General features: G+C 40.0%; 1 protein-coding gene across 1 annotated transcript; it reads right to left on the reverse strand.

Annotated features, from left to right (window-relative positions):
- Positions 1–25618, reverse strand: TMEM47 (transmembrane protein 47). The gene is made up of 3 exons (XM_071750459.1): positions 25159–25618; positions 10509–10649; positions 1–3786 (listed from the first exon to the last, which is right to left on the reverse strand). The coding sequence occupies exons 1-3, from the start codon at positions 25382–25384 to the stop codon at positions 3608–3610; spliced, it is 546 nt and encodes a 181-aa protein (XP_071606560.1). The 5' UTR covers positions 25385–25618; the 3' UTR covers positions 1–3607.
- Positions 25619–25704: the final 86 nt, after the last annotated feature.

Here is a 25704-nt window from a genome sequence, read left to right on the forward strand (position 1 = left end):
TTAGTGTAACAATTTTTTTTTATTTCAGTTACTTTTTCACATATAACTTCATGTAAGCTACAAAAATCGTGAAATGCAGAAACAGTATTAAAACTGCAAACGTAGTCTTGATTAGAAAAAAAACATGTGTCTTTCCCTGCTAACAATGACCACATAAAATGACCCATATTTATGGATTCACTTAATAAACATACCATACACTTCTCAAAAATAAATAAAGACCAACATCAGAAAAAACATCAACAACATGGAGCATTTAGTTGTCTTTTTTTTTTTTTTTTTTTTTTTTTTAAGACAGAAATGAAATTTCTAGGCACAGTTTTAGGCATTATAGAGGACACAGAGGCAACAGGTTAGTGTGCACTGCTCTGTACAAAAATACAGTCTGAATAAATTACATTGCTAGCCATAAGATTAGACTTCACTTACCAGTCAGATCATTGCATGTTTAATAATATACAGTTACATGCTAATCCATATATATCATTTATATTTCAAACACATAGGTCTCTCTATATTTGTTTTTAAAATTTACAAAAGCTAAATGAAGTTGTGCAAGAAATCCAGAAGAAATGCTAGGTACTTATCAGCACCGGACGGTATACTTTAAGCTTAAAAAATACAAATAACTAGCCCTGCTTGCAAGTTTGCTATATATATTTATTCATATCTATTTGGAAGAAAAACAATAGATTTGTCATGTGAAAGAATCATTCTGCCAGTGAGGTAAAGCCAAACAACTGAAATAATGGTGGCATGACACAACCACAAGATACAAAATGACTTACTTGTCACACACACACTCAAGACAGACTTGTATCTTTTTTGTGGCTAAGAACAAAAAAAGTCAGCAAAATGTTGTATTTACTTTTAGTTCAGTGCTGCAAAGCAGAATGCTTGCCAAAACTGGCAGTACTAAGGGGGGGAAAAAAAAAAGCAATAGCAACATAAACAAAAGGCAGGTACTAAAACCCATACAGTAGATTCCCAAATGCAAAGGACCTGAGGATTTTAAGAGGTGTGTCCTAATAGACTGCATTATCTTCAAGAGGAAAAATAAACGTTGAGACCGAAAATCAGATCCCTGACTCAAATGTGAACGAAGAACCTTGTCTTCAGGCATTCATGTTAGCAGACTTTTTTGTCTGAACATCTTTCAAATTAAGAGCCGGGTGACTTTCAGAGCTGATGCCATTAATTTGCATATATGCCTTAGGCCTGGCAGTTGTTTTTGCTCAAACTCTACACAAAGAAAAATTACTTGATAAATTAGTGGATACGATATGGGTTTAGCACCACACCTTCTTGTCAGCATTGGCAACGTGCCATGCAATGTCAGCACCAAATCATGGTTCTCTCAGAAAGGTACAGAAATATTCTCACAGTGGGCTTCTCTATGTTAACCTTATTCCCATGCCAAGCTACAATGTTCTCCATGCTGCTAAATAAAAGCAGAACTAGACAGCTTTTCAGAAAAATACAGAGTTAATTGTATACTGAATATCTGCCTTAAATCAGTCTCAGGAAAAAAGCAGAGTTACAAATGATCTCTGGTGCCTGTGAAACAATTTTTTCTCCCATCCTTTTTATTCTCCAGGCATTGCCCTACAATCCCTTCCAAGTCAAGTTATCATTTTTCTCCATCTAATCTAATCAATCACCACTAGGTTCTAGAAAACTGCTGATACGGAATATTCTGCCACAGTAGTAAAGATTTAACTCCAGAGAGTCACAGCTTTTTAAACCACCTCTGTATATCAGCAACACTTTCACAACAACCTCCAAAAAGCAGCCCTGTGGTCCCACAGTCACTGCAGGACTTCTGCACCCTGCCAGTGGTGGCACAAGCACTAACACTGTAGATGCAGTCATAACATCAAATAATTCAGCAGTCTTTCCTGTGGACCTAGAAAAACTGTTTGTATAGAGATGGATGTGCAACCTCAGCATATCTGCTTTGGCAGAGGCCCACACAGAATATATTTCAAACTTCTCCATTAAAAAAAATAGTTCTTTTTAAAGTTTAGAATTGTATAAAAATATGCTCATAATTAATTGAAAATATCCAAATAAGCAAATTGTAAATAAAATAAAAGTGATGCAGATTAAATTCATGTAAATTATGTCCCTCTTTTATCTTGGGTTTCAGTTCACATGTACAGTCTCTGCACGCTTTGAGTGGGAAACATACTAGGCAAGGAGTAATTAGATGTACATAATCATCAGGCAGTCCATTGTAAAATCAGCTTTTAAAAACAAGAGATTACCTCCTGCAGTGCTAATGTTTTAATATGGACATGATGGGGTCTCAGCTGTATTCTTGATGATCAGAGACACTCATAACCTAACTAGATTTTAAAAAATGGCAGTTTTTTCATTGCAATAACCTTAGAAAATGATTTTTAATAAGTATTAGATTACACACGGAATAGCAAATAGTTATGTCATCCAGTTCTACCTTAACTTGATGTGAACTTTTAAGCATTTCCCATAAGACAAGTCTGTACAAGGGCATATACAGAAGACAAACCATTTTACGTTTATTTTGTAACAGCAGCCAAAATTACGGGTACCAATCCAAGACTCTCAAGAATGTGTACAAAGTTAGTATTTTAACCACTGCATCACAGCTCATATTACAATTTTAAGACAGATCATCTCTCTCCTTCTGCATTTATATTTGTATTATATATATTCATTTATGCTAACAAATATCTTTCAAAAATATAACTGAACTTGTTCCATACGCATTCTTCTCGTGAAGTTAAATGGGTACTTAGGATAACTGCAATTCATTCATGCATTTTATATGCCTCAGGGACAGATGAGGTCTTTTTTCTACTCCCCTTCTCTCTACCCTCCCAGCAAAATACTCAGAGCTGAAACAACTTCCAGCTACACAGGCAGAAGCACATGTCTCCGGGTTTGGACTTCCTTCAACAATCTGCTACAGCTGGCACAGTGATGTCGATTACCAATTCATGAAATCCTGTATAGATAGTGGCTTGTTTCTGTTGGGTTGTTTGGTGTTTTTTGTTTTAATTATTCTCACAGGAGCCTGTTGAATGCAGATATTAGACAAGTCATTAACCAGTTACATTCAGTGCCCTCAACAGTCACTTGCAACTAATTCCTTAAGAGCTTTTCTGAGCAAGTAACAAGGGGCCAAGACAGCCTATTGTACAAGATGCCATTGCCTGCTTATCAGACGTGAATCCTCTATGATACAGGGAAACTTCTAAATGGAGCCCATACCAGCTGCTCCCCTGAAGGCAACAGCAGATGCTGGCATTGCATTCTCATTCCAACTAGTTTCCTCACAATGATCGCTGTCATGTAGATCCTTTTGCTTGTTGTCAGGAAAAATGAAGCTTATGTATCAGCAGCTCGCAGCATCTGCCTATGTAAGATCAGCATTCCTAGTGTTTGCAGTTCTTTGAAATGGTTGGAAAAGCTGGTAACAGTGTTCACACCCAAAAGGCAAAGGCTATTTTATCAACAGAGCAGACTGTTTGGTGCTCCACAAGTGTTCTAAAAAAACTGTGAGTTAGAAAAGATGGGGTAATCCTTTTTGTTTTGTTTTTGTTTTGCTTTTCCTTAAGCGATTCTAGTAATAGTCTTCATAGTTCTTAGGGTTCAGGCAATAAAGAATGGCACCCCCAAACGAAAATATTGTTGCACCCCAAGCCAGGCCATAGCCCCAGTTGAACTCATGGTATATTTTCAAGCTGACTGTTTCGATGAACTTGATTGGGTAAAGGACTAAGCTGCACACCTGAAGAACAACTGAAAGAGAAAAAAACCACAAATGTCAGAGGAATCCTTAACTAATTTCCATAAAACAAGGGAAAAAAACCAAACAAAACTAAAAATCACATTTAAAATGGTCTTGGTGCATTTTTATCTTGTAAGTACTTCTCTTTTTGAAAAAAAATATCACCTTAATTTAATCTACAGAGGACAGAACAGTTCTTTCATCCCCCACTGATAAACAAATCTTCCTGCTATAGTATAACAGTGGTCCTTCAGATGTCCAATAAATAAACAGAGAAAGCAATCTTTTCCCAATTCTTTTCTGCCTCTCCTTTGTGTTTCACTTTGCAGTTATTACTCCCTTCCATAATAGCCAAACTAAGATAATTTGCTCCATAGCTAATTATCTGGAAGTCAAAACAATGAGAAGCAAAAATAAATAACTATTATGAAATACAGCTCAGAATAAAATAATTTATTTAGCCTAGAAATAATTCATTGCAGTACGTGATACATATTTATGTTCGGCGGAGACCCAGAGAATTATATATTTCATATGCATTACTCTGCACTGTAATCAGAATTAATGATATTGTTACACAGAATACCAAGTAATCCATAAAGTTTGATCAGTCACTAAACTTCCTACCGGAAAAACATTGCTTTATATTACGAATTTAGGGATTGAGTCCTAAATGCTTCATGATGTAAAAAAGCTAGTAAAATAGATGAAATCCAGGGCAGTAAAAAGCTTAAAAATCATTCCTTTCTACAACACTGTCTCTGAGAGCTAGATCTCCTGCAGCTTGAGCCACATGTCCACAGTAGAATTCAGCAAACCTGTTAATTATTGTACTGCATCAAAAAGGTCCACACACAATAACATAAAAAGGAAAAGAAGAAACCCAATTGTCACAAGAAGATTTCAGTTTCATCACCATTCATTCTTTTTTAAATTCAGGGGCACTGTTAACAGAAAACTGGGACAACAGTTTCCAGGGTAAGCAGGTGAAAATTACACTTAGTTTGAAGACAAGAACAAGCTGTATGATGTTCAGGCCTCTGGTTCTGCCAGCCACAAAAGACTCAACATCCTTTTTGCCCCTCAAATATGACCTTATTGCAAGGCTCCTTTCCAGCAGTTCACACTGTCACTTTTTTTTAAGGCTTCAGCAGGTGACTGCCCCTGCCAGCCAGCTACCCCAGCCCCCTGCCTGAACTAGGGGTGGGTGCAGCCACACCATTCAGCATGGGCTCAAATATTTGCAGGCCTGAGACATACTCTGATGAAAATTCAATTGTATGCAATGTAATGCCATCATAACTACTTGAACATTGGCTGGGTCATTTTTTACAGTTTATTAGGTAATGCAAGAAGAATCAACAACTGATATAAAGCCAGTACCGATAGAAAATGCCAGTGGGTAACAAAAAGAAAGACTTCTTTGGACTACAGAAGCCCTTCTGAAATTACATTGAGAAATTACAGGAAAAGGAAATAACATTAATTATATTTTCCTACTGCTTGAACACTTTATACACTGAAAATCTGTCGTTTGTCTCAAAATTTGTTGTTGTCAAACTGGCACCTTTCATTAGCTCTGGAGATGCACACTCTGATGTCCTCCGGATGGGTACTGGTACGGGGAAATGATTTCCAATGTTCATTACGTGCCTTTGGTGATAACACTTCCCAAAACCCTCACTGGAAGCTTTATCTCCCTGTCCATGTAGCCTACAGACTCGTCTTTGGACTCTCACTTGAGACTGACAATCTGAATAATGTTTGGATAGTAGATTTTCTGATGTGGATACCAAAATCCACAGGATTTTTTAAATCCTGAAGTTATTGAAGTGTTACTTTATATTATTCCATTTTAATATAACTTTTGTCAGTCAGCTCACAAAACACTGTGCAACACTGGAGAAATTTTGACAGGGTACACTAGGGGAAGTGCCTACTCTTATGAAAAAATTATTCATTCCAATTCTGTATAACATCATTACACCAAAAAACCCTCAACATATGCTCAGCTTTCAGACACATCTTCAAGATCATTAGAAGTCAAAAAGGATTTCCTAAGATGAATGGATATACACAATGTCTTCAGTAGCTTCCCAAACCCCAGTTTGAAGCTACTGAAGACATTGTGTATATCCATCCATCATCTCTGCTGAGTCACTGCAGGAATTGCTCTGTTGTGTGGGTGTCAAGTGATAACCAAGGAAACTTCACTTTCCATCAATCTAAGATCTGAAGGATGCTGAATTTTAATCTGCCGATTAGACTTGTAAAAAAAACAAAACAAAAAAAGTGATTCTGTTGGAACAGGAATGTGGCTAAAGGAGCAACACACACACCAGGCATGTTAGACATTTTTGTAGTGAAGGTTCCTGCTTTTGCTGCTACTGGTCCAGCCATGCTGTTGACGGTGCTGGCACTGACTTGCCAGTGCTCAATGCTGCCATCACTTTGCACTATTTTTGCCTCCCATAACTGCTGCTGCCTACGTTGCTGCGTAGGCTGGAAAAGCAGTGAAGTTGTAAAAAAATTATTATTGTGACCCCAAAAGGTAGTAAAACCAATGTTTGCAACATCCTATCTGCTTCCAATGAATTAAAGAACTCCATGCTAGTGGGAAGTGTATGTACTACCTTTCTTCAGAAGCTCTCGTCTTTTCCTGTAGTGAAAAAAAAAAAAAAAAAAAAAAAAAAAAGGCTGCAAAATGTTGTGTCCATATTTAGAAAGGCTAGAAGTGAAAAATCCACTAAACTACAGGATGGTCAGCCTCAAGTCAATCCCTGGAAACATTGTGGAGTACATTCTCTTGGAGTCCATCTCTAGGAATATGCAGAACAAAGGGGAAATCAGTAGTGAATTCACCAACTGAAGGACAAGGGTTCAGAGGGCTGCCAAGATAATCAGAAGCCTGGAGCAAATAATTGTTAAGATGAGGATGAGGGAGACTCATGAAGAGGAGTAATTTCAAAGCAGCCTACAGTTACCTGAAAATGTAGCTATAGCAATGACAGCAAAAAACCCTCTCTTCTTTGCAGTGCCAGGTGACCCAAGACCATGGCAATGGGCAGGAATCTCAGTTTCAGAAGCTCAGGATGGGCATCAGGAAAGCAAAAAGTACCAAAAGGCAGCCAGTATGGCACCATGCAAACATGCTTGGAGAGGCTGTGGAATCTTCATCCTTCAAATTCTTCAAGACTGTTCCAGAGAAAGCTGCAGCTGATTAACCTAGCGTTAGTGGCTCTCTTATCTCAACAAGAAGACTGGACAACATGAGCTACAGAATATCTTTCTTATCCTTATTTCTTTCATGCTATGACTCTTTTTGCTACCTTGTAGTGCTAACATCCAACTGAGGTCACTCCTACTTTTTCAGACCATGAATTTCTGAAAATCAAATTCTGTCCGCCAGTGTATTGAGCTTCACTGTAAAATTTGACTAGTAGACTTTTATTCTATACTCCACATCATTATGAAAATAGATAATAGCACAAAAAGTGGGACACAATTCAGGCAGACTGTGCTCTGACTGTCAGAATAAAAAGATAAATCATAGAATGGTTTGTGTTCGAAGGGACCTTAATGTTCATCTAGTTCCTACTTCCCTGCATGGACAGGGACACCTCCCACCAGACCAGTTTGCTCAAAGCCCCATCCAACCTGGCCTTGAGCACTGCCAGAAAGGGGGCATCCACAACCTCCTTGGGCAACCTGTTCTAGTGTCTGACCACCCTCACACTTAACAGCTTCTTCCTAATGTCTAACCTAAATTTAATCTCTTTCAGTTTAAACCCCTGCCCTTAATTTTATCGCTACACACTCTTGTAAAAAGTCCCTCCTCAGCTTTCTTGTAAGCTCCGTCCTCTAAGTATTCTCCAAATATTATCTGCTGTCACTTTTTCACTCCCTCACCTATAATACTTTAATTTAGCCACTGTTTCCCTAGCTGACAGGTAAAAGCATCCTGTGAATTGTGTTAAAGCTTACTAACATAAACAGGATACTCTTCTAGACATTTTTTTTAAAAATGACCCAGAAGGAAAACCTTTTAAATTACCTTTTGTGTTTGCTTTTATGAACTTCCAACAATTACACTTTCTACCCCTAAGTTAAGACTCAGTTAACACAGTTATCTGGTACCCATATCATGAGACTCCTACACGGAGAAGTTTGTGACCTTGTACTTTGAGGACACAGCTTTCAGGGCCATATTAGTTCATGAGCACTAAGACAACCCAGTAAGTACATAAGTTAGTGACCTCTACTAGACCAAAAATGCAGGTAAGAGCTGTATGAGCCAAGGTGGCTCCATGCAAGAGTGCCCTACAACTGCCTCTCTGTATGCACCATGTTTTTCCATTAAATGAGGCATTCCTGTTCCTCTCCCCATTATGCAGAGCTGAAAGTATGTATTTTAAATGCATCCACATCTGTTGATCATTTGCTGGCTTATTCTTAGTATCTAGGTTGCATTATTTTTGTCCCTTTGCTTTCTGATCTCATCCAGTCCTAGCCAGTCACTCTTCTCCCTCACCTACAGAGTAGTTAGATGAAAAAAGAAAAGAAAAACATATAAAACCAAATCAAAACTAAAAGAAAAATATGCCTGGAGCCAACTGTTTGGACACTAAAGTGCCTGAAAACCACTTCTGTCCTTTCTCCCACACAGTGACACCCACATAGATCATTAAATGTCTCTGGGCAATTTATCCTGTCTTTCTTCCAGAGGTAGCTGGTAGACTCCTAACAAGAGTCATACAGAATATTTGCTCTTGTCAGCAGAATCACATGTCAGTGTGAGGTTTATCCTCAAAGATTGCCTGTGAAATCCACAGATAAAGGTTTGCATACACAGACAAGTTGCATAAGGCAAAAACTCCACTGTGCTGAAGTCTTAACTCTCCCCTCTTTAGAAGGGGATTTTTTTCCATAATTCTTACAAGATATGCCAGTCCACATTCACCTCTAAAAATAACTGACATCAAAGATGATATCTGTAGGAAACCACACTAACAGTGTCAGCATCAAATCCCAAAGGGATTCTGCTCAGATTTGCTAGATAATGAAGAAGATTGAGGCAGGCCTTCTTGGCTTCATCATCTCTTCTCTTATATGCGTCAGGTCATGGCTACTTAAAATGCAAAGGAAAGAGGTGAACACTGTTCATGACCTAAAGCACCATGGTATTTTCCTTTTTTTGATGCAAGTAAAACACTAAACCTCCCTTCCCCCCAGCTTTTGCAGTAAAGACTAGAACTAGTTTTATGCAGAGGAAAACAGATTAAGCTTTAAGCCAAACAGTAGGATTGGGGGGGGGGGATGTGTTGGCTTTTTCTTTTGTTGTTGTTGTTGGTTTGTTTTTGGTTTGTTTTTTTAGTACAAATGTAACTATATACTAAATGAACAATATGGCAAGACAGGCAGTGAATAGCTGAACAATTACTCAGTTACTACACAATGAGAAATTAGGTCAACATCTAAGTAAGAAACCCCTGCAGAAATTCAATAACCCTGTCTGCCTCAAACTTAACTGCCCAGCATCCTTTATAATCTTGGAAGTAATACTAAATTTTGAAATAATGGTAACAGTGCCTTTATTCATTCAACCAGCCAAGCAGTGAAACAAAAAGAACAAAAGTGTATGATTTCTGCTCAGGAAATCTGATCCTACGTTGCATTCATCTCCTAAAAGCAAGTGAAATATAACCTACCAATATCCCTAGAGCAAATACAAATGCATCTTAAAGTGCTGTGGCTCAATCAAGGTATCATTAGCAGCAGGGGGCAGCAGGAGCCTTCCCCCGAGGTTTGCTTCATTCCTGTACACCCTGTAAATTCTGCACTCATCTTTCCATAAACTTGTAAGTGGATTTTTTTTTTTTTTTTTTTTTTTAAATACATTCCAAAGACGACATTCTGTCATCCTCTTCATTATAGTCTGTCAGGAGGGGCTTAAGCTGCTGGCTCCAGTGCAAGCATGAGTGACAGCATGAAGGAAAACCATGCTCAGTGAATCTCAGGAGAAACAGAAGCATCCGTGCCGACTAAGCCCCAGAACACCAGAATGTGCAGAAGGAGATTATTTGATAGTGTAATTATACCTCACTGGACCAGCATCATGGACAATTCAGATTTATAAGTCTCCCTTAAGATTTTGTGATAGCCTATATAAACTGTTCCATTTCCATGTTTTTAAAACCAAACAGGGACTGCACTGTGACAGCTTGTTAAATTAAAAACTAAGTAAGCAGGCTGACACAATGGAATTAATTCCTCTTGGCACAAGGGCATATTTAAACACCTTGAAACATAATCCTATTTATTTTCACACATAGGGCTTTGAGGGTTCACATTTGAGCATTAATTTTCCTGTTTTAAAATTGTAAAATGAAGAACATTAACAGAAGTGGCTTCGCATGAATAATAAAAAAAGCAGCACAAAGTTAAAGACTAAAAAGGGTACTTTGCGATTCATCCTCTGTACTGGATTCCCCTGCTGCACAGACTGCACAAAATAGTAAACATAACACAAATAAATAATTATTTATGAGCCAATAATAGTGCAACTGCAAAACGATTAATGCCGTGCAGAACCGGGATCCTGGAAAACCTTACTGGAGTTAAGGCAGAAGTAAACCAAATGCCTCCGAATTAGTATGCAGAACAAGACATCTTCCTTCACAAAAGTGAAGCTGCTCTCATGAAATTTTCATCACAGTGCTGGTAATCTGCTTACCTGCAGCAAAGAGCATGACTGCCACTGGTCTGTAGAACCGCCTCCGAGATCCCACGCAGATAGAGATCAACCCAACCAGGAAAGCGATGAGAATGATGGCAGCACCACCCAGCAGCAGAGCAAGAGTAGCTATCTGCCAGTCTAGGAGGGAAAGGAGAGGGGGGGAAAAAAATAATTATACAGTTTCAGTAAAACAAGCCCATAGGCTTGGCAGAAAGAGGAGAGTATGAGGGAGCACGGAGCCTGCACTGAGATTTGGGTAAATAAACAACTGTGGCTTTTGATTTCTTTTCTCCCAATTAGTGAAACACCTTTAGACAACAGAGTCAGCTCAGGAGCAAAGTGCCACAACCTCCCCCACTTTTCCACTCTTAGTTGGCCTCGTTGGGATTTTGACTCAAGTCAGACTGAATAATTTGGTTCTCTGGATTTGACCAATTTAGAATGAGAAATTGAGGCTGGGTCAGGATTAGGTAGTGCGTGTTAGCTGCCCTCCAGTCTGTTGTAACTTTCTCACAGAAGAAAGTGAAAGTCACACCTTTGCTTGAACTGATTAGGGTGACATAGAAAGGGAAATGCATTGAGGCTGATCGTATACACCTGCCACTTGGCAATTACCAAGGCCACATAATAGGAAAAACAAAAGTAAGGTAAAAGGAAGAAAATGCTCAAAGGAGTAAAAAAAAAAAAAATAAATAAATTCAACACTAAAACAAAACACTAAAACAAAAGGTGGAAGTTAAGCCTTTCAAAAGGCAATACTGGTCATTAGATGTATACCCAGCCAAATCTGAGTCCATTTAAAAATACCAGCTATCCGTAAGTGTTAATTTTTCTTTTCTTTCTCCAAAAGAAGCTTCTGTATTTGGCTTAGCCAAATTTAATTATTTTCTAATTATTTTCGTACATAATGGATGCAGGTACAAAAGACATCCTTGCACTCAAATCACAGAAAAAAAAATCCATTTGCAAGCTGATGATTATCTAACAAGAAATCCTGTAGGATTTTAGAAAGGTATGGGCTTTGTGCTGTCTCTCTTAACAAATGAGTATATAAAAACTTGTCTCTTTCCAATAAGTGGCATTAAGAAAAAGAATCAAATCACTATTTACTGCTTACCACAACTATTTACTAGTTCAAGGAAGATGATCTAAAATCAGCTAGTGGGAAAAGGACCTGTGGATCCAATGCACCTCATTACTTTGAAAACATTAGCACTCATATGGTACTCAGAATAAGCATCCACAGTTCAAAGAAAACAAGACTAATTATTTTCAAAATAAATTCTGAGATCTTATGGTTGCTAAAATAAGAACAAAACAAAACTAAAAAATACACATTCTCTTTTTGAGAAGAGCAAAATTCAGTGTTTCAAAAAACAGTACATCTGTTTTCAAGAGGGCTCCAATCTGCTGAAGATACTGACTGCAGCCGTGGGGTTTGGGAATGGGAGGCTGGCAGCTATTATCACCAAAAAGCCTTCATATTTTATATGAACATGGATGGAGGAGATTAAGACAAGAAAGCAAACAGTAGACTGATAAAAGCATTGTTAAAAAAGGAAGTTATTTTAAAAGTATGTTGGTGCAAGTGCACACAGTTATTTTCATTCTTCTTCTGAAATCCAGACATGTTGTTTACAAATTACTAAGTACTCAACATTCCAAGCTCTTTTACTTTTTTTTTTTTTTTTTTTTTTTTTTTTTTTTTTTTCTTTTTTTTTTTTTCGTACTGGACCAAAACCCAAGACTGAGGGAAATCTCTCAATCTACTTTCAGGAGGCAATCTTCAATGTCAGTTTGCTGTGCATTCCACTGCTTTATTATTATTGTGATGGAAATACAACTTTAGTTATGGATGGGGATGTTGTGAAGAGTGGTTTTTAATGTTAACATGATCCTTCAGAAACACCAAGTGGTTAATGTACTGATGATTCACAGAGTATTCTTCTAGTATCAGAGTGCATTACAGATATAAAATACAGAAATAAATAAACAGAATGGGCCACTTTGGAACAACATGAAAGCAATCCTTGCACTAAAGTTTACAGAGACACAAAGACTAGACACATAAATCCATATCATCCTAAAGTTAAAAGCCATAGAAAATTGATAAAATAAATCAAAGTACTAGATGGAAGGACTCAGAAACTGCAAATAATACACTACAAATAATAAACCACTACAAATAATGAAATATTAAACATTATTTTTGCATTGCTCACATGCCAAAGTATAATGAAAATAAAAGGCATGCAACACTGGGATAGCCACCAAATGGAAAAAAAAAAAAAAACACCTAAAAAAAAAATCCTATTCCTTTCTAAAACCACATTGGCAAGACCACCAGACAAGTGAAAATAACTAAGGCAAAGGTGATATATGTGTGGGGTTAGAATATAGTTTAACTTCTAGGAGAGTATAGCTATGGATTTTGGAAAGGTTAAAAAATAAATCACCTCACTATAGTACTGCAGTGGGAGGTAAAAGGACAGTCAGTGTTGGAAGACACCCACACTCCCAACTAAAAAAGACGTTAGTTAAATAAAATTAATACTGAGTAAAATAATCTACTTAGTGATGCTGACTGTAGGAAAAAAACAAGGCTCCTGATGTTCCTCACTCCCAGCTAAGGATCAGTTACTGAATGTCATACTCTGGGCCACAATGTCTGGAGCTGACTCTTTTATTTTAGCTCTAGATACAATTCACAGGCTCACACAGTGCTACTGCCTTCACCTTGAGCTGCATCTGAGAGGGACTCTGGTTCATTAACATCAGTAAGGGTCAGACATCAGTGCACAAAGAATACTGGGCTGAGTTTTCCAATATTTCCTAGCGTGGAAACTGCATGTTTAAATCTCTTTGTCACATTTCAATTCCAAAAGCCATCTGATCTGGTGACAAACTAAAACTTGTGTTGGATTAAGGAAGTAAAGCATTCTGCGTGAGCTTTCTACTTAGCTACAATTATTTTTAAGAAAAAATCCAGGCCACTGGACTTCATACAAAACAGAAGACACATACAAAGAAAATGCAATCACTACCGCTGAAGGAAGAACACCTAGTATGTCAGATAGCTACAATATAACCACAGAAAGCACACACAGCTTTCTACAATGACAATCTGTAGTTTCCTTGGGACTACCCAGGAGTAATTTATAACACACAGTATCAAAATGGGAACAGCAGATTGCTCTTTTACATAGTGTTACCAGTATATGTAACATCATAAGCCTACTTGAAAGCATCAAAAGTCTGCTTGCACCATTTCTAGGCAATCATTCATCAATCTTGCAAATAAGTTACTATCAGTTCAGGAGCCTCAGCAGTTCAGTGAGACTGCTGCTTCTCAAAGAGATAGAAACGTGCATAGACATGAGAAAAATGGGACCTTACAGACCCCATGGGGAGCTCCAGGCTGGGCACAAAATGGTTGGAGAGCAGCCAGACAGAGAGGGACCTGGGAGTCTGGATTGACAGGAAGCTGAACATGAGCCAGCAGTGTGCCCAGGTAGCCAAGAAGGCCAATGGCATCCTGGCCTGTATCAGGAACAGCGTGGCCAGCAGGTCCAGGGAAGGGATTCTGCCCCTGTACTCAGCGCTGGTGAGGCCACACCTCGAGTCCTGTGTCCAGTTCTGGGCCCCTCAGTTCAGGAAGGAGATTGAGGTCCTGGAGCAGGTCCAAAGGAGGGCAACCAGGCTGGTGAAGGGACTCCAGCACAGATCCTATGAGGAGAGGCTGAGGGAGCTGGGGGTGTTCAGCCTGGAGAAGAGGAGGCTCAGAGTAGACCTCATCACTCTCTACAACTCCCTGAAAGGAGGGGGTAGCCAGGGAGGGGGTTGGTCTCTTTTTCCAGGCAACCCTCAGCAAGACAAGAGGGCACGGTCTCAAGTTGTGCTGGGGGAGGTTTAGGTTGGACATTAGAAAGAATTTCTTTACTGAGAGAGTGATCAGACATTGGAATGGGCTGCCCCGGGAAGTGCTGGATTCTCCATCCCTGGAGATATTTAAAAAGAGACTGGATGTGGCACTCAGTGCCATGGTGTGGGAACTGCAGTGGTAGTGGATCAAGGGTTGGACTTGATGATCTCTGAGGTCCCTTCCAACCCAGCCAATTCTATGATTCTATGATTATTATCAGTTTCCTGAAGTCAAACTGCAATTTGTTTATACTTAAGAATGTACAACAGTATTTTTCATTGCACATCAGTACAGTTTATTTACACTACACATCCACTGTCTTATAAAAACATTAGGAACTAGTAAATACACACTCTCACAAACCTTAAGCTTTAGATTTTTAAAAGATTTATAATCTGAGTCATGCCAAATGAAGTTGCTTTGTTGATTTGCAACTGTAGACTCAACAGAAAGCATAACTTCAGATTTTTTTCAGTGTTCATAGCACTGTTAAGAATTACACTGATAATGCCACCTATCCTACCCAAACAATTAGAAATAGTGCATCTCTAAAATCCTTAAATAACTCAAGACAAATTTCTTAGGAAAAGCTAATGTGTTTCAGGTGTAAAATGCAGGTGTAAAAAAAAGCTAATGTGTAATTTCAGGTTTGAAAATGCAGACTTGCTTTTTTCCTGCACAAGAAGCCTCACAATGCCTATAATAATGGGAAATGTGTACTGCTGATCTGATTGTGATGACAGTGTTTCCATAATTTTTATTATAACAATTTGCCTAATAATATAAGGATCTGGATTTCAGTATTTGGAAATAAATATAACTATTAACTTAGGTACTTGACACATATTTTCAAAGTACAGATGGTGTAAAATTTATAAAAATTACCATTTCATTAAAAAAATTACAACCCCCAAACCATGATGGTAATCTTTCTTTTCAGTTAATTCCTCATATATAAGCCAGTGCTTTTTTCTAAGAACAGCTTGGTCTTATTGCTTTTTGGAAACTTTGACTCTTAATGATGGGGAATCACAATGTTAATTGCACAATGAAAAGTGTAACTCTTCCCTCTTCTTCCCCCAGAATGAAATGACCTAAGGCTTTAAGCTGCATATTCATTTTTAATTAAGAGCAGCTCTATCTGCTCTACTTCCTGGGTAAAATAGTACTTTAGTACTAGGATAAAATCAGAAAGAGTGATAAAAGAAGAAAACATCTCAAGTTCTGAAATGTTTGTTTTAATAAATAGGGCATTTATTAACACAAGAAAGAACAACGAAAGAGGTTAGCATTCTAATAGATTTCATGTTTCAGCAAGTTTCTCCCCCCTCCCAAATGAATATTTTATCTACATGATGTTCTACAGTAAAAGAAGTGGACAAAAAAAAATATTGTGGAATACACAAAACGTTTGTGTATGTGGCTCTTTCCAGATAATACAAGTGAAACAAAATACTCTCTTAACAAACAAGTATTCCTTTCTTTCATACAATAGTTCTCCAGTGAGTCCTCTCATAGAGGCTGAAGAAAGAACATGCACACAGCTGTTACATGATGAAGGAAATGACTGACCACCTTCTAGTACTAGAAAATTCTTGGTAAGAAACAAAACAGAAAAATGCTTATCAATAAGTTTTTCTGATTCACTGCAAAGCTTCCACTTATCACATACCTGACCTCAGTCAATAAATATTCTCAGAAATTGTTATAGCACTTAATTTCAAGAATAATGAATATGAAAAAGCGTGTCAAGTAAAGCATAAAAAGTTGAGGCACAGATATAAGAAATTAAACATAATCCACTGAATGTCACAACAATCAAATAAGACAAATAATATAGCTAGAGATATTGCCTTGTATTCAGAATTACTTCTAAGTTTATAAACACTCATCAACTTAGCCATCAAACAGCCAACAAAGGTTTAGTAGGCGTAATGATTATGGAAAAGCACAAAGGTAGAAAGTAGTTTCCCAAAGTACATTCCTCACAGGATCAGTAAGGTTTCCTCTTTTTCCAGCACAATCAGATGTGCAGACTTCTGTGGGAGGCCAAACTCCATTGAATTCAGAGGAAATACAGTCATAAAATTAGTAATGCAATCACCATTAAGTTCTCACGTAAAATTATTCTGCAGAGAAGTCAGCCCTCTGGAGCCTCACCTGAGACAAAATGATGTTATTTTAAGGAGCTGTTCAGATGAATTCTGAGCATTCTCTGGGTGAAGGGAACACTGGCTAAAGCTGGGAGGCCCAGTGTCCTAAAGTTATTCCTCTGCTCTGGTACAGCTGGCACCACAAGTACAGTGGTTTTGAGACTCTGCAGCATTTTGCACACCACAGAAGGATGCCCTTGCTGGCAGGATCCATAGCTAACCCCCAGCAAGTTGCTCTTGCCACAGCTTCCAACAGTAGAACTTTGTACAAAAATCACAATAAATAAATATTTTCTACTCACTGTCAGTTTGTGTAGTATGCTTATTACTACAAGCTGGCCCACAGACATTCTGCCTTTTACATCTTATTTTATGGATTGTGATTTTTTTTTTAAGTGTGAAGGTGTCTTGTGTGTGAATCCTCAGCTCACTTTGACACCTACAAAGCATTACCTGCCAGCTGTGGCCAAACACATAATTTAAGACAAAACTCTACCATGCCACACCAGAGCTTTAATTCTGAAAGCCATGAATTTGAACACTTGAAATAACTATTTTAGAGACCTTATAGCAGCCTTCCAGTACCTGAAGAGGGTCTACAAGAAAGCTGGGGAGAGGCTTGTCACAAGGGCATGATAGGACAAGAGGAATGGCCTAATCTAGAGGAGGGTAGATTTAGGTTAGATATTATGAAGATATTAATTACTGTGAAGGTGGTGAGACACTGGAACAGGTCATCCAGGAAGGCTGTGGATGCCCCCTCCCTGGAAGGCCAGGGTGTCCTTCTGGATGGGGCTTTGAGCAACCTGGTCTGGTGGGAGGTGTCCCGGCCCATGGCAGGGAGGTTGGAACTATATGATCTTTAAGGTCCCTTCCAATCCAAACCATTCTATGATTCTGATTCCATGGGGGGTTAGGGATATGTTGAAATGCTGTTCATGGAAGAGATGAAGCAGCAGAAAATTATTTTGTCAACAGATGTATATATTGAGCTACCCTTAAGAAAGGAGTTTGCAATCACACACAGAATCATGATGGAAAAAGACATCAATAAATCAAGTATTGCACAACACAGATGGATTTAACAGTGAGGATCTCTCATAGTTTTGATTCACCAGTATTTTGAAAACACCCAAACAGAAATATGAGCATTTTTTTGCTGAGTACCAAAATCTGTAAATGCCTCCTAAAGATAACTCAAAGGCTCCACATAAGGTATCAGTCACTTTCCATTTACCACACAAGACACTTGCAGGATGATTTAGTGTTTCTGACACTGAATGGAAACTCATTTAGAGCCAGTCCAAGAAAAAGAGAGACATTTTCAAAAAAATAGCTAACTAGGCAAACCTGTGTACAACTGTGTCTTGCCAAGACATATAATGCTGATAGCTAATAATGGCACCTGACTTAATGAAGGAGAAAAGGGAAGAACCTCCTTAGTTGCAATATACCAAAGTCTAAAGGAATTCTCAGGAACTGCAAGGTCTTTGCTTCCCAACTCTGGCTCCAGACTCAAATGTCTGCTCCCATCTCCCAGAAGGATTTCTTAGCCATGAGAGTAGACTAAACTGCTCCCCTCTTCCATCTGCTAAACTCAGGCTGGAAAATGATGAAATGTAGAGATCTGCAGCGTCTGTGAATGAACAGTCATTTGTTCAATGTGAAGTGAATTTGTTCAAGTGTGTGTAAATAGACAGACATTGGAGCAGGTTGTCCAGAGAAGCTGTGGATTCCTCCTCCCAGAAAGAGTTCAAGGCCAGGTTGGATGGGGCTCTGAGCAACTTGATTTAGGGGGAGGTGTCCCTGCCCATGCAGGAACTACATTATCTCTAAGGTCCTTTCCAACTCAACTATTCTACGATGGTCTGTTTAACACTCTTGTAAAAGATTTGGTCTGCATTCATCTGTCTTCTATCTCCACTTCAGCTGCCATGTTCATCAGACTATGTGTGGTCCTGAGGGACTGCTGGACTCAAAACTTTGTGTGCTTCAACACCAACACAAGTTTTATCTCCCATCTCTACAGGAAATCAGACTGAACAACAAAAGCAATAAAAATATGGTAAGCAACACTGCTGTTGTGCAAAGGAGACAGATTTTGCAAGACAACAAGACAGACTAATGCCTGAGGGGGGTTAGAGATGTATGAGCAACCTGAAACATAGCGGTGCTGCTCATCTCCCAATGACATAAATCCCTCCTGAAGATTAAAGCTTTCATTCCTCATACACACAAAATATCTACACTTTGGTGTATGTGTGTGTGTACAGCTGCTCTGAGCCGTGGCCTGTCTGTATTTCTAAAATCACAGTGCAAAATCCTTTAAATGAAGTGCATCTTCAGAAAAAGAGTTAAGTGCTGCCATTAAATAGATCTTTATTTTATTATTTAAAGGCCACATGCATTGCACATCACTTTTGCCAACAGAGGACTTTGAGACAAGCACAGCATTACAGAAAATCATGTAATCTATAATTCATTCACAGAATAGAACAGCATGTACTCAGCCATTTCTTCCACTGGATACATGGTATTCTTCTGAGATTAGCTCACTACTATGCCATTGTAATTTCAGGATACTCATTCAATAAGAACCCAAAACACACACACCCACAACTCCAAGAACCTCACTAAAACCTGGAAATCTTAGCATTATGTCATTAGGAGAGAAGTGTGGGAGATGTGTTATACAAGCTTTTCAAGAAAAGGTCACCTTTTCTGACCTCCTCCATATATACTACTACATTTTAGCAATCTGAAGAAGGAGGAAGAACACTTTCTGTCGTAACAGGAATGCAATTATTTCCCACCCTTGCTGATGTTCTTCAAACTGGCAACCTTTAGCAATTTTCAAAATTTGCTCTTCTGCTCCTTATGAAAAACAATTAGCATCTAAAACAGCTCTAAGAGTATAGCAAAATGATGGCCTTTGTCCTACAGGCCTGGAACAAGTTAAAAACACAAAGCAATACAGATGAACAGACTTTACCCTCCACTTGCATTTGTTATCTTGAAACTTACGGGATCATCTTTGGCCACAAATCAGTAGCAGAAGCAAGGTTACTCTCTTTGTGATTCTAAATATAAAATCTTATCAAATATTTAAACCACTTATATTACCCCTAACACAAAGAACATCTTTTAACTTACTGGTGCCAGACTTCTTTATTAAATAAACAAGACTGAAAGCAACAGGACACATCACTGACTTGAAAATGTCAATGAACAGCATCAGTAACAACAACTCACTAAGACTAGAAGTCTTCCTTTTAAATTTATTTATTTTTAAATAATTTTTAAGGAATATTAAAGTATTAAGGTGTACGATTGTCTTGATCTGATTGAATAAACTAACACAAACTACATGCATTGCACATAACTGTTCTATAATCATGTCCCTTAGCTGGCTGGAGGTGGATGGCTAAAATGGTAGCCCCCATCATACTAAAATGTCTGGACTATTGAACAGGCATCTTAGATCTGCTGCTCCCAAAGCCTTGGGAAGTTGGAGGTTTAACTAATTGGTCACTTTGTAAAAAAGAGGACGTGTACCTCAAAATATTCTATCTGGGGCTATGATGAAGAGTACTAAATAACTTCAAGGCATTTTTAACACAGTGAAGGAGTCAGGTGGACATCAGGCATAAGCAGACTACCAGTCTTCATAGAAAAAAAAAATAATTTAGTTGGGAAGAGCCTCTGGAGATCATCTAGTCCACTCCCTGTGGAAAGCAAGGCCAATCTACAAGTCAGACTCAACATCAGTTACATCAGCTTGCTCAGGGTCTTGGAGAACCTGTGAGTTTGAAGTAGCATGGCTTTTGATTTTACATCCACCACAGATAAAGTATTCTGGTTGATTATTAAAGAGAGTAACAGGCAAAATGACAGACCACAGTTTTCAAAACCAGAAGGAATGTCTTATTAATTCCTCCTTACATTGTATGAACCACTTTCTTCAGAGTTAGTAAAATTACATTTGTTGTTCTTACAATAATTATAGCAAATGATCAGCCTTGCTGGTCTTTTTATAAAGATCTGTCAACACCAACTTGGAGCAATGATCCAGATCTTCTGATGAGAAAGCTGCTTCTGAGCTAGCAATTTCCCCTTGGAACATCTCCTTAGATTCAAAACAAGCAGATACCATCCAAGACCACTGAGCCATGTTAATTCAGATATCTGCATCTAATGTATAATTAAGGTTAAACCCCTTCCACTGCTACCAAATGAGCAGCCTCTGATGCTTTTTTTAAAGTTATTTTAAGAACAAATTAGAAGAAAAAAATTCTAAGCATAAAACAAGACTCAAGTTGTTTTTCTGCCCTGTGCTATAAGTTATGTTTCCTCTTATGATTTGATCAACGCTAAGTTTAAACATGAACAGAGACTCTGTTACACTAACTTCCTTCAGATTGTTTTCTTTCAAACACCCGTGGACAGCTCTTAAGAGCATAATGACTGCATAGAAAACTGAACTTTGGGTAAGAAAATATACAGGTTGAAAAGTAAAGAAGTCATATGTGCCTCATAAACCAGAATGAATAGTTAACCAGTATGAAACCATTTAAATGTGTTTTTATGTATGCTATTTTCACAATAAACTGAAATGCTGTGAAGGAGCCATTGTTTTCTATGAATAGCATATACATGTATTGAAGCTGAAACACACAACCTTTACCTGTAGATCAGATTCTGTGAAAGGACTTATGTCTTCCACATCATATTTGCATATCTTTGATTTAAGGAATTATAATGGCTGCAGTCTATCACATAAATTCAAGTTTACTGTTACTAATTCTGCAGGAAGATGATGACTACCTGTACAGGCACAGACACACCATGCAGTTGTACATAAGATGCATTTTAGATGCTGTGATATAAATAAATATTCATGCATACCTCTTAACTCCTGATAAATCTGCAAATGAACCATTACAAATTAGACATAATCCACTTCAAATAAAGTCTAAAAAAAAATTGTTTCAAGACATGAAAAGCATACTCCAAACCCTGTAAGCTCCTGGGTTTTTTAGTTTGGCACAGGGGCTTAAAATACAGATGACATAGAAAATACATAGAAAATAATTTTATGCACAGACTGCTGGTGAATCCAGCATTGCTGGATCTCAAGATTTTATCACAAAGCTTTTCACACTGGCAACTTCATTTGTTTTTCATCTCCTGAAGTTGCTATTATTAGGAATTTTAGAATTTCATCAAGGGAGATGGGGGATATGCAAAAATATATCTTTCTAGCTCCTGTAATTACAGGGAAAAAAATGAACAGGTGATTTACATAGACCCTAAAGACTCAGGAAGAATATAACATATCTCAATTTAATTTTAATCTTCAGATTTCTAAAAGTTTGTTTGATTCATTATTTTAAATACTTGAACCAGCAATATTGTGAAGTACTTGCACAACTTGAAAAGCATCATGAGAGCAAAGGATTGCCAGCAAGCTGTGCAGCAAAAAAAAACCCACCCTCAAAACAGTGAATGAATGAATGAATGCAAGAGCACATACTCCAAGCACTAGCAATACTGAATCCAAAAAAGATTATTTCCTGCTCTAACAGCCAATGCAATCATGCTCTGTACATTTCCTTCTGCTCTCTACTACTAAGTTGCCCTTTTGATAGCAGTCAGGGGTCCTACATCTAATTACAACAAAGATTTTTAATTAAACCTCGAATATGCTTTAACAGCTTCTAGCATGATCTTGCCCTTGATGATGCCACTTGAGGTGCTCTCCTTCAAGGGATGATGAAGTAAATCTCTTAAAACCATGGGTGAAGATGCCTTTCTCCTGTGTGTACTACTGCTCTTCACAGCTAGCCAGCTACAAAGCTGCTTGCACTGGTATCAAGCTAAAAGAGCTTTCCCTGTGGGAGCTCTCCACTATCTCCAAAATATACTGCTTGATAGATTTATGGTGTAGGAGGAAAGTGCATTTAAAATATTAAAGCAAGCACACAAACTGTGCTCAAAAATATGCCCAGTTCAACTTGGTAAACTTACTGGGAGCCTCCCTATTGACTTCAATGGGAATTGTAACACACTAGCAGAGGGTGAAAGGAAAACAGTCCAGTTTCTCGTATTTCAGGTCTCCTCAGAATGCAGCATTGTGTGCCAAACATGAGGAAAATGAAAGGTTTATTCCAGTCACCTCCAATAAAACAATAATTCACTTCTTCCCCAGTAGCTTGTGAAACCTGGCTCCACCAGACTGGAAAGTATTTAAGAAAAATTAGTAAAGCTCATTCAAGGTGCTTGAATAAAACTGGACAGGCAGGAATTTTTGCACAGGGTATAAGAAAGCAGCAGGAGAGGGCAAATTTTCAACACAGAGCATCCAACAAAACCATGTTTCATTCCTATCCACGCTCACCCGTTCATCTTCCACCTTCCCACAGACAGGTGACCAATGAAGCAACAAGAGAGATTAGTGTCCTTTTGTGCTGTTCCCTAAGCTGTCCTGCTTTTCTTAACGTCCCAGTTTTTTTTTCCTTTTTTTTTCCTTTTTTTTTTTTTTTTTTTTTTTTTTTTTGCATGCGTGGCAGAGAGATGGATTGAGAGAGGAGCCCAATAAAGTGTGTGAGGTGGTGGGGGGTGGGTCTGAAGCAGGTTCTCATTCAAGCCATCTGAAAAGTCTTTCTGCAATCAAGGGGATACTATTTCAGGAGACAGGGAGAAGGGGCAAAGGATTCACGTTGCTAAGGAGACATATAGAAGCTGACATTCCTACATAAATTTCCATTTATAGTGACTGGGGAAGGAAAAGAAAGCTCTCCAAAGTTTGTGTAGGTACTGCAGTGACTGATTGAAGCAGACATTTCTTTACAATTCCTTTTGGCATTACATGATTTAAAACAAAACCCCAAACAACACTCAAACCCTCAAATATTACTCCACAGAATAAAAAAAAAAAAATAAAGAAATCCACACAGCAGCAAAAGAATGTGTGCAATTTCTACTCAAGCAGAGATCAGTTATTTCCCAAAGTCTCTACAAGGATTTCTGAGAAGCGAGGAAAAAAGAAAGCATCTAGAATATACAGTCAGTCCCTTGACTTCTTTCCCAAAACAAACATCTTGTCCCTGTACGATTTACCCAATCGGAGAGCACAGCGATCCAAATGGATGATTTAGCAATCCAAGCGTGTGTGGGGAGGACGGGGATGGGGACGAAAACGGGGCGGGGGGGGCGGGAAGAGGCTGGTTTCATTTGTCAGTTGTTTCTATTGGAACTCCAGAAGTAACTATCAGGCATAAAGTAAACAAAGCAACCCATGAAAACCTAAACAATTATAGTATTAAAAAAGAATTTGCTGAAAAACACTCAACAGGCAGCTAGTTTATAACACCCGCACCCCGTTTTTTAAGTATTCCAAGCAACAGTGAAACGCCATTAAAAAAAAAAAAAAAAATAAAAAATCTCTGATCAAAGACCTAGAAAGGTAAGGACAGAATGAGCGTCGAGAAATCAAAACAGGGAGTGTGGCAAGAAGGCAAAGGAGTATGAAAGACGATAGGAAGATCAGTACCTGCTAGAGAAAGAGACCCACAAGAGCACCCCGGGATTCGGAGGGAGAACCCAGAGCCCAGACCTCCTCACTCGGGACAAAAAACAATTGGTTTTGGTTCGGAAGCCCCAATTTCCCAGGACTAGTGACTTCGGGGGATGAGAAGGACGGGAAGAAGTATAAGATCCTTGATCCCCAAGAGCTTCTCATTGTATGAGAACCACTGCCACAGGGAAAAATAATCAAAAGTAGCCCAAACTCGGGATCTTTCGTGGAAACACAAAGGCAGCTAGTCAACCCTTTATCGCACAGAAGCTAAGCCCACATCTCTCCTGCACCCTAAGACCATCAAGCGGGCAGAGGGACGAACCGAGCTCGGGCTGGCAGTGCCCCCGCTCCAGCACACGCTATTTTACAGAGACCAACGCTGCCGCCTGCGCCCCAAGCCGCCAGCCGGGAGAAGCCGAGTCGGGTCGGGGAGGCCGGCAGCAGGCACAGCGGCCCAGGGAGGGCAAGGCAGGGAGGAGGATGAGGATACAGGACAGAGCGGTTCGGGAACGGGAGGTGTGAGGAGGGAGAAAGGAACAAAGGTGTCGGGGACTTCTCTCGGCGGCGGCCGAAGCGTGGAGCCGGGCGGGAAGCAGGGGCGGCAGCGGGCGACGCGAAGAGCCCGGAGAGGGGGCGGGAATGGCGGGGCAGGACCCCGGGTCCAGAAGGGAGCTGGCCCCGGGAAGGACCCGAAACATGGTCCCGCAGGACCACGTAAGGGTGACGGAGAGACGGCTCGGGGGATGCTGCCAGGGCAGCCAGGGCACGGAGGTGTGGGGGAAGAAGGCTAAGTCCCAGCGCCAGGGGTGCGGCCGGGGGAGCCGGAGGCGGCCGAGGTGTGGAGGGGGGGGACAGAAAGGGCTGAAGGACGGGGCAGGGGCCAGGGAGAAGGGCTGCTGCGGGGTCGGGATGCCGCCGGCGGGAAGGAGTGGAGCCGAGATGGATTCTGTGGGGAGGCGGCCGGGGCGAACACCGGGGGCAGCCGTATCTCACCGCTGTGCAGCGTCGACTCGCAGAGCCAGCTGTCCAAGTTGCCGGGCTTGCGGCAGGACTCCCATAGGGACAGGTAGTACTGGTGGTCCGCCGTCACCCAGGCGGGGCTGAGCACGGCTCCCAGGTCCAGACACAACGCCAGGAAGATGCACACCAGCCCCACCAGTTTCAGTGGGGTCAGCACCGAGACGCGCACCTCCTCCATGCCGCTGCCGGACGAAGCCATGGGAGCCGGGGGGGGAAGGAGGAGGAGGACGCGCTACCGCCGGCTCCGAGGGGAACAGGAGCTAAAGCCCAGGTCCGCGCAGAAGGGGCGGGATGAGGGAGAAACAGGGAGCCCAGCGCTGACTAACGGCGGGGAGAGGCGTTCACAAGCGGTGGGCAGCGCCGCTCCCGCCCCGGTGTATCAGGTGCAGCAGCTCCCCCTAGTTCCCCCGGAGCCGCCCGGCCCGGCCCGACGCGCTCCTCCCCCTGCCCGCCCCTGCCGGGGGAGGCGGCGGCCGCGGCGGGGCCCGGTCCGGCCCGCACTCCGCCGGGGAAAGGGCG

Source organism: Heliangelus exortis, chromosome 1 (genome assembly GCF_036169615.1).
Source record: "Heliangelus exortis chromosome 1, bHelExo1.hap1, whole genome shotgun sequence".
Classification (NCBI taxonomy): Eukaryota; Metazoa; Chordata; class Aves; order Apodiformes; family Trochilidae; genus Heliangelus; species Heliangelus exortis.